Source organism: Gadus morhua, chromosome 18 (genome assembly GCF_902167405.1).
Source record: "Gadus morhua chromosome 18, gadMor3.0, whole genome shotgun sequence".
In the NCBI taxonomy this organism is placed as follows: Eukaryota; Metazoa; Chordata; class Actinopteri; order Gadiformes; family Gadidae; genus Gadus; species Gadus morhua.
The window spans coordinates 24,161,964-24,171,856 of record NC_044065.1 but is presented as its reverse complement, the minus strand read 5'-3'; the positions used below and the strand labels follow the sequence as shown (position 1 = coordinate 24,171,856).

The 9,893-nt window shown below is 46.5% G+C and overlaps 1 protein-coding gene across 3 annotated transcripts; it reads left to right on the top strand.

Annotated features, from left to right (window-relative positions):
• Window positions 1-906: 906 nt before the first annotated feature.
• On the top strand, window positions 907-9,892 carry LOC115531143 (nucleolar transcription factor 1). 3 transcript variants are annotated; one of them, XM_030340223.1, is made up of 16 exons: window positions 907-1,134; window positions 1,732-1,907; window positions 2,269-2,352; window positions 2,790-2,945; window positions 3,207-3,271; window positions 3,425-3,518; window positions 4,037-4,107; window positions 4,390-4,531; window positions 4,931-4,972; window positions 5,117-5,182; window positions 6,470-6,525; window positions 7,677-7,866; window positions 8,237-8,284; window positions 8,395-8,457; window positions 8,942-8,992; window positions 9,097-9,889. In XM_030340223.1, exons 1-16 carry the CDS (start codon window positions 1,116-1,118, stop codon window positions 9,211-9,213), a joined length of 1,440 nt encoding a protein of 479 aa, XP_030196083.1. In that variant the 5' UTR covers window positions 907-1,115; the 3' UTR covers window positions 9,214-9,889. The 3 variants fall into 3 exon arrangements, with proteins under 3 accessions (XP_030196083.1, XP_030196081.1, XP_030196082.1); XM_030340221.1 differs by having other exon boundaries at window positions 908-1,134; window positions 8,395-8,585; window positions 9,097-9,892; XM_030340222.1 differs by having other exon boundaries at window positions 920-1,008; window positions 8,395-8,585; window positions 9,097-9,892.
• The last annotated feature ends 1 nt before the right edge of the window (window position 9,893 follows it).

Genomic DNA, 9,893 nt, shown 5'->3' with positions numbered 1-9,893 from the left:
ACTACAAAATGACTCTATTAATGCAGGCTATGTGGGAAATGCGCCGACTTTGGCTCAGCCTGGCTCCGCCTCTTCCGCTACGTAGCTAAGATGGCTGCCGTTGAGTACGGAGTGTGTCCTTCGATCCACACTTCACGATTAGCCCATTTTGAGTACGGCATCCGGGTCCTTGAAGTATACTTCTTTTCGCCGGATCTGAGGCCCCGTTCACACGAAGCCGAAACGGGCGAAACCGTTACGGTTTCGATCTATCCGGTTTCGAAGTATCTCCGTAAAGACGAAGCCAAGCGAAACCGGGTAGATCTGTAGAAACGCTGTAGTACACAAGAGGCGAGCATGCGCATAAAGGCTGCCCTTATGCGCATGCTCGCATGTGATTTCTGAGACTCCGCGGGCTTAAGAGCCATTGGCTAGGAGGTCGAGGGGTGGGGCGATGACGTTGCGGTTTCAGTCGGTTTCAGGCGTACACACGAATCCAAAACGAAACCGGGTAGATTTGAAACCACCTCCGAGGGTGGTTTCAGAAGTTTGCGGTTTCGGTCAGCGGATTCGCCGGCTTCGTGTGTACGGGAGGCCGAACCGTACAAGACCTTTGCGGTTTCGCCATGAAATCGGCTTCGTGTGAACGGGGCCTGAATTGGAACGTACTGCGTACTCAAATTTTGAGTACGCAGTACGGACAGTACGGGTATTGGAACACGGCCTTGGAACAGTGCTCGGGCAACGACTGATGACGTTTCACGAGTCCACGAGCACACGAGCACGCTCAAGTACGCGAATTGAGAAACGGCTCTAGTGTGTCCCACTGGGGGTGCTACCATTATGTCCATGGGTGCTACCTACAGCCCAGTAGAGCAGATCCCAGTCCCATCCCAGTGGGGGCGCTACAGCCCAGTAGAGCTGATTCTAGTCCGAGTAAGTCACGAGGAAGAAGCTGCCCAGCTGCACATGCACGTTACCATAAATAGCACGGAAACAACATATCGTCAGATATAAAAACTACAACTGGTATATTTGGTTACACCAGTTAACTTCTGCAGTGGTTTGGGTTTGTTTGATTCAAAATAATTGAAGTACTAACTATCTGAGAGCAGCTCAGGAGACTAAACAGAGAAATGGAGACCAGAGAAGCAGGTCTGTGAATATAAATGATAATGATAACAAGTCGAAGAATCCATATTGACATCGCATTATACTAATGATTACATTCAACCCATTGAGTGCCTGATATAGAACTGACAGTATTTAACATTTACAGAATATGTTGTCTCTGCATGTCCAGTATAGATAGATAGATAACAACTTTATTAATCCCCTGAAGGGGAATTCCTTCGTTGCAACAGCCAAGCCGATGTAGAAAGCTAACCCTAACCCTACTAATGACGCTAAAGTAAAGACAAACAGGGCAGACAAATCAGACTATTAACAATTTCAATTATAAAGTTATTATAAAGTACCAGTACTTCACAGTATATTAAAGAGTATTGATGTGTGTGTGTGTCTGTGTGTATATATGTATGTGTGTATGCGCGTGTGTGTGTGTGTGTGTGTGTGTGTGTGTGTGTGTGTGTGTGTATATATATGTATATATACCTCCTCTCCTACGCTACCTCCAGACTGTCCTGCTCTAGCCCTACAACAGAGCTGGCCTTCCTAACCAGCTTGTTGAGCCTGCTGCTCTCCCCATCCTCGTATGTGTTGATAATGACTCTTCTTACATCTGGTTTGCAGGTTGGACACAGGTTGACCTCAGACGTCTGCTGGGTCGCATCAAGACCAGCATCCCGGCCAGTAAGAAGGACTGGGGGTATTCCCGGACGCAGAAGTTTCTGGACTGGAAGAAGATCACTTTCTCCCAGTACTCGCCTGAAGAATGTCAAGCCAAGTGGAAGCAGATGTTCCAGAAGGTCAGAGACACTTTGAGTCGGTCAAGAGGACGGTGGCTGGGGCCCCTGACAGCATGTCTTAGAGGGCTGGGGCCCCTGACAGCATGTCTTAGAGGGCTGGGGCCCCTGACGGCACGTCTCAGAGGGCTGGGGCCCCTGACGGCACGTTTCAGAGGGCTGGGGCCCCTGACGGCACGTTTCAGAGGGCTGGGGCCCCTGACAACTCAGGTTATTTCTTTCTAGCAGTGGACTGGATGGGAGTGAGAGACCCCCACGTGTTTTTCAGGCTTACTCTAGACATGAGGTTATAATGAAGGTAAAGATAACGATCCTCATGAAACCTGTCCTGATGGTATCAGTGATTTTGTTTTTTGTTTTTCAGATGCGCAAGCAACGAACGTTGACAGACCTCCTAGAGGAGGCTGAAGGGGCCATCAGTGATCCATTCAGGCCCAAGAAGCAACAGGTCAGATATGACGCATGAAAATGGTTTGCAGTGGAGATACAGAGGGATTTTCCAGATCCATAGGTGGTCTGTGGTATTGTCAGTTAAGGGCCATTTAATGCTACTGATATAATATTAACATAATAGCATAATAATGCAAGTCAACTCTTTCAAAGAGCAATTAACTTTTACTTCTTAAAAATATTCTGATTTTTCTCAAATGTATTTCCAGCCAGAAATGACCTAATTTCAGCTGAAATGATGCAGTCCTCCAGAAACACTGATTTTAACCTATATGCCCCGAGTCCCAGGTTATTCCACCTGTGGCTGTCCGACACAAAGAGCTCATCAGAGGACAGAAGCAGCTTGCCGAAGTGGATTTGTGTTTTCGTGGGAATAAAAATCCAACCAGGAATTGTGATTTCAGATTTCCATTTTGACTTGCGAACATCCCCCAGATCCACCCCGAGCTCCCGAAGAGGCCCCCCCTGGCCCACACTCTGTACCTGAAGGAGCACCTGGAGCTGTATAAGAAGCAGCACCCCGATCTCGAGCACAAGCAGCTGATCGCCCGACTGAGCGCCTGCTACAAGAAGCTCCCAGCCCGTGTCAAGGTGTGTAGTCAGTCATAGATGAGATCCATATGAACAAAACATAATAACAAGGTATGCATCGATATATCGACCAAAATAATATTGACCTGTGACCGGCTTCTAAGATGACTTTTCTTCCAAAGTAGCACTGTGCTGCTCTTAAAACCAACAGATTAGGTGCAAAGAGTTTAAGGGGCACACAAAGAGTTTGAGGGGTACAGAAGGAGTTTAGATTCTATAACTGGTCGCTTCAACACTTTTAAATCTGTTATCCATTTGCAGGTCAAATATGTGAAGAAATACAACCTCTCCCGGGACCAGTACGACAAGGAAATGATCAGACTCCGGTAGGGAGAGAGAATCCCTCCTGGCCCTGGACACGTTAATATTATGAAAGGGCTGTTAATGTAATGACATTGTTTCTCCAAGCATCAGAATCCTGCGGTGCGGTGTTAAGTCCTTCCCCGCTGAACTCTTGAGTGCCTATGTGCTCCCTTCAGGCGGCAGTACGGAAAACCCTTCCAGCCCATGAGCAACACGGGGCATTACTCTGCACTGAAGAGGAAGCTAGAGGAGCAGGATGACCTGGACGCTGTGAGTCACACCGACTTCACCCCTTGGTTGAGATAATGTCACCTCTATATATTCCCTGGCTTCAGGGGGGTCATGAGGTCGGCTGTACCTGGTGACCCCAGGGTCATGAGGAGGTCATCTGTACCTGGTGACCCCAGGGTCATGAGGTCGGCTGTACCTGGTGACCCCAGGGTCATGAGGTCGGCTGTACCTGGTGACCCCAGGGTCATGAGGTCGGCTGTACCTGGTGACCCCAGGGTCATGAGGAGGTCATCTGTACCTGGTGACCCCAGGGTCATGAGGTCGGCTGTACCTGGTGACCCCAGGGTCATGAGGTCGGCTGTACCTGGTGACCCCTGGGTCATGAGGAGGACGGCTGTACTTGGTGACCCTAGGGTCATGAGGAGGTCGGCTGTACCTGGTGACCCCAGGGTCATAAGGTCGGCTGTACCTGGTGACCCCAGGGTCATGAGGAGGTCAGCTGTACCTTCTCCTGCGTGACTGATGGCTGGTTGTGTGATCTCCCTTGTTTGATGCAGGAGACTTCCCCCACTTCATCAGGGCCGAGCAGAAAGAGGGGCATTGTAGAGCTGCCCAACCAGCCCCCCGTGTAAGGCCTGACACCTCCATCACAGCAGATCACATGGTGCTGTTCTCCGTTTGACCTCTAGCTGAGAGGTGGTCCGCACCGGTATCCCATTCCACCCAGTTGACTTGATACATTGCCCGTTTGTAATTTATTCTTGCATGCATTATGGTAATGCTATATATTAGAAGTACTTAGTTAGAACCAGGCCCATTGACAATGCATTGGCATCGCTATTCATCTCCCAACTGTACGAGTAAGAAACTGACTGGGTTGGCTTCATTGTGTGTGTGTGTGTGTCCATAGCAACGGGTTCCAGTTGTTGGTGGCGGAGCAGCGGGTGGCGTCGGGGCCCATGGCCCCCAGGGACCACCTTAGAGCCAGCAGCCTGCGCTGGAGGTCCCTGAGGCAGGCGGAGCGGGATGGATACAACACGCGCGCCAACGGGGTCTGCACACGCACACATTGATCAGGGTTAGGGTTAGGGCCAATGGGGTCTGCACACGCACACATTGATCAGGGTTAGGGTTAGGGTTAGGGCCAATGGGGTCTGCACACACACACATTGATCAGGGTTTAGGGTCAATCGCAGAGTCTGTAGTCTATCGCACAATCAGGCCCCCCCACCCCGGTCTGACGGCAAACCCTACCACCTTAACTAACACATTATCTGTGGGAAACCCTGCTTATGTAACATACAACTTGATTGACACGCCATTCATAATCCAGGGTGTAGATGTGGTGGAATTGCTTATTGCTGACGGTGTATGTGTTCACCTTCATGTATGCCTGCATTGATTGTTTACTGTCACATCTTATCCTAAATGTCAGTGCCTCTGTCTTTCAGCTGAAACAACGTTATGGAGCGACTCTGAATGCCTTCTTATCTGTGAGTACCCTCTGGTCCATGGGCCCATGGGCTAATGGGTTGTTTGTTTGTTGTTCAGGGGGTCCATGTGCCCATGGGCTAATGGGTTGTTTGTTGGTTGTTCAGGGGGTCCATGTGCCCATGGGCTAATGGTTTGTTTTTCAGAATTTGACCAAAGAGCAGAAGGAGATTTTGAAGGAGGACCTGGAAATGCTTTTCCGAACCGCTAAGGTCAGAAACATCGAAGAAGCATTCAAAGAATTCCCCAGTACACTGCAGGCCGTAACACCTTAAGCTTCCATCTGAATGATTGATGTTTTTGTATTTGTATCTGATGTTATTGTTTATGACTTAAGTTGAAGTTTATTTATAAAGCACCAGGTTTGTACCAAAGAACTGTACAGATGATTTAACCGTACACTGTACACCGTACAGTGCAGACAGGCAACAACACATAAAGTCAAATTAGGAATGCAATTAAACGGGTAATAAAGTGCATCAATAAAGAATTGCAGAAACTACGTTTTGGAAGATATATTGACATATTTTACCTACATTGTATTATTTCTAGTGCTGGGCAATAAACAAGACTATAACGCACTCACACAGGCCTGCTGGCCCTTTTGACATGAGAGACAAGCCGCTTGGAGGCACAGCACTTTATGTTCGGCAACTAGAGATTACAGGAGCGGATCATGTGACCCAAAAACTATTGTGGGCACGACGTGTTGTCGTCACTGAGACAATTCAGTCGCTGAATTCATTCATACCATTAACTGGTATATTTAACTTTATTCCTCCTTCTGTCCTCTAAATCGCACAACTCTCAATAATGGTACACTACAATTAACCATAAACATGATACCTGTTTCATAGATCTGTTATAGGATGACCAGGCTGCATCTCACTGGGCTTCACTCTCCCAGTCTGTGGCTAATGGTCCTATTCCCAGTATAGTCATATAATGGTCCAATATCCCGAGTCTGTGGCTAGTCCTAGAACAGGTGGCTCCATCCCTTTACTGGAAGATGAGGCCAATTTCTAAATAATGATGTCTCTAAATGTCATAACCCAAGCGTTACGTAGCCAAGCTACTGCAGTTATCTAACCACATGTCAACATAGTTCAATGTGAGGCAGAACGAGGCTTTGTTAAACCTAGACTGTTTTATATTTTAAATGTCGATTTTTGTTCCCTTGTTTGCAAAACTCTTAGAATGTATCCCAATCAATACCGAAAGAGAAGTATATGCTACCATTGATTGATAGTTGCATGGGCGGGAGTTGTCAAACTGAATGACGTTTGTGAGCTTTAAATCGATTATAATAACTCAGTCACAGCAGGACCCGTAGCAATCATTCAATTAATCGATATCAAATATTTGAATTGCTTGTCAGCCCCAATTATTTAATTCAACTTTCTAAACTGCAGCAGGATAGGACAGCATGACTCCATTTGGAAGGACACAATGTGTACCAACTGCTTCGTAACAATCTTCTGTCTTTGTTTTTCATCCAGAAGTACTCAAAAATCAAACCGCTCCTGTTTGATGGAGAGCCCAAGAAGCCATCCTGGTGAGTTTACACTGTCAGAACTGAGGACTGTAGGGAGTCTGCTCCATGAGACATGAGGACACACAGCGGGGGAATATAGTCTATAGGTGGCTACATGGATTTTACCGCACAACCTCCACAAAACACTGCATTTGGTTACAGACAGCGGTTGGGAAAAGCTTTGAAGTCATGACCAAGGGACACCGGTGGCAAGGTGTTTGTGGATGTGTGGAGCTTGTTTTGGGCCGCAGTTAATTCTGATGTTGGCGTCCAGTGAAGTTTTAGCTACTCGGACACTTCATATGCAGTACAACATCCCTCATAATAACGTTTCTTTGGGATTTGAGCTTCACATTTACATTTTATCAAAAGCGACTTCCAATCATTCATTCACACACCGACGGAGGAGTCAACCAAGCAAGGCACAGCCAGCTCATCAGGAGCAGTGAGGGTGAGGTTTTTTGCTCAGGGACACCTCGACACTCGGCTAGGAGGAGCCGGGGATCGCACTAGCAACCTTCCGCTGACCAGTCAACCCGCTCTACTTCCTGAGCTACTTTTGCCCCCCTCAAACTGAAACAGGGAGTCTAGTCACGCTTTGACCTTATACATTTTCCAAAATGTACTTACATCACTACACGTCATCATCGTGACCTTGTTTTTTCCTATCACATGATTGCGTTTGCTGTGATGTTACTGTGCAATGCTTGGGTGAAGACACTGTATTCCCTGCTGTAAATGATTATCCTGAATCCGAGATCCCAATTCCTTGCTTCCCTATTGACACCTAGCAGGTGCTTGTTGTTATCATCTGAATTATATGCTTTACTCACAGGTGAATCAACCTGGATATGAAGCGTCCACTGGTCAAAATAATATTAGTTTCTAAAGAGATAAGACAAAGCACTCTCTCCTCTTTTCCCGTTCATATGCTTTTTTTAAATTTACCTGGATTTTGCCTAAACGAAGCGCAAAGACAAGAGCAAAAAATTGTGTTGTGCTATAGGGGAAACACTGCTGGAGTTCTTGGTGTGGATGGTGTGTATTTTCCATCTGCAACGTTCACACCCTCATAGAGGCGGTAGACGATGTGTGTCCAAACCGACCTTTAACCTGTCGGACCAACCCGTTTATCTTTTTATCTAGAAATGTGTGTGTGTGTGGTTCCACAGTGCTGGGGCATCGGTGTTCTGCAGTCAGAAGATGCGCTGCCTGATTGGGGACTTCCGCGACCACAGAGAAAAGTTCTCGTGGATCAACTCGAAGTGGAAGACCCTCTCCACGGAGCAGAAGGCTCCCTTCTGTAAGGAGGCCGAAACCAGGTTCCACAGATACACCTTGGACCTTCAGGATTGGTTCAGAGTACGAGACTCTTCCCTTTCTCTCATATCCTCTCTCTCTCTCTCTCTCCTCTTTTACCCAATCAAATACTAAGTGATTCATTCGCAGGGGTAGTGTACCTTTGCATTGCAAAAACATGTGTCAAATAAGAAAATTAAAAGTTGTCCTTTTGCTCTCCCCTTTCTTTGTCTGTCCAAATCTCCCTATTCGCCTACTCCCTTATCCTTCATTTAACTCTCTTTCTCTCTCTCTATTTGTTCCACCCTCTCTCGTGCTTTCTTCAAAGTGTCTTTGGATCCCCTCTTTTCTCTCATTCTAGCTTAACATACATATCCCCAGCAGGTACAGCCTCCTCTAGGCTATCCTCTAATAAAATTGTTCTTCTTTTTAGAATTTATCACCAGAGACCAAGGCCGAATATTTGAACCAAAAACCAAGAGTACGTATGTCTAACTATCTGCCAAGAATCAAGAACATTGAACATTTATTTATACTATTATAGGATACTTGGTATATCGTTCTAATAAAACAATGTATGTTTATTGGCAGAACATGGAATACGTTACCTTGGACCTGGAAAAGCCTGTAAAGAAAGAACGACACATGGCCTCCGTCAGTAAACATGACCAGCAACACCACTTCTACACCACTCCTGCACCATTCTACACCACTTCAACAATACTTCTAGAACACGGCTACACCACTTCTACACCACCTCATCCTACATCCATATCATCCTGGTTAGCATTACATTCAAGCTTATAGCATTGCAGAGACAAATTGAATGATGCACACAGTAATATCCTATCATATCAATATCATTATTTCAAATAGAAAAACAATAATACTCTTTCTGCTAAAGTCAGGTGTGTGTGTTATGTCTGATATGTGTGTGTGATGTCTGAAGTGATGTCTGCTGTGTGTGTGTGTGTGTGTGTGTGTGTGTGTGTGTGTGTGTGTGTGTGTGTGTGTGTGTGTGTGTGTGTGTGTGTGTGTGTGTGTGTGTGTGTGTGATGTCTGAAGTGATGTCTGATGTGTGTGATGTCTGAAGTGATGTGTGTGTGATGTGTGTGTGATGTTTGTTCAACACATGTAGGACTCTGAGGATGAAGAATATCTGGACTGCCCCACAGACATCCCTCCTGAGGTACAAATGGGAAGAGGTTTTATTTGTAAAGAAAAACTGCAATGTTATGGGTTGGATTGTTTTACAATGGTACTCTGCTGCTGTTATTAATTTATTTATTCTAGGCCAATGAGGAAGAGGACCAGGAAGATGAAGAGGCGCTCTGGACACATGAGAAGTTTGCAAAGTCAGCATGCCTCCCAGTTGAGTTCAGCAACGGGTCAGGTTCAGACTCTGATTAAGACTGAGACTATTGAACCACAGCGACCAATGCTCAACGGCGCCGGGGCCAGGAGAACCAAAAGACCCTCACATGTTCGCCCGCCCACTCCCACCTCCAAGTGGTATCATCTCACCTCCAGCACATCACATGTTGGCCTGCTCACTCTCACCTACCCGCGGTATCATCTCACCCCCACCACGTCACATGTTGGCCTGTTCACTCTCACCTACCCGCGGTATTATCTCACCCCCACCACGTCACATGTTGGCCTGCTCACTCTCACCTACCCGTGGTATTATCTCACCCCCACCACGTCACATGTTGGCCTGCTCACTCTCACCTACCCGCGGTATTATCTCACCTCTTCCACGTCACATGTTGTCCTGCTCACTCTCACCTACCCATCTCCCAGCGGTATCATCTCACCTCCACCACTCTGGGGCCTTGCTCCAAATGTTTATTATTTGGAAAGATAATGCTGATGATTTTCAGGATGTGAAAATTAGTAATCAGCTAATGTAAATATGCATGCAGTTCAATTCAGTGAAGACTTTTTAGTTGGATTGTAAAGAAAAAAATCCTACATCCAACCATAGAATTGATCAGTACATACATACATAAATTGACCGTACGCCAGCCAATTTGCGATCCCCCTAAATGTCAAAGGATTGTATGAAATTAAAGATTGATTTACATTTT

Coding starts and splice junctions, on each gene's coding strand:
- LOC115531143 (XM_030340221.1), top strand. Junction 2,353..2,789: donor TCAGGCCCAAGAAGCAACAG/GTCAGATATGAC, acceptor AACATCCCCCAG/ATCCACCCCGAGCTCCCGAA. Junction 8,285..8,394: donor ATTTGAACCAAAAACCAAGA/GTACGTATGTCT, acceptor GTTTATTGGCAG/AACATGGAATACGTTACCTT.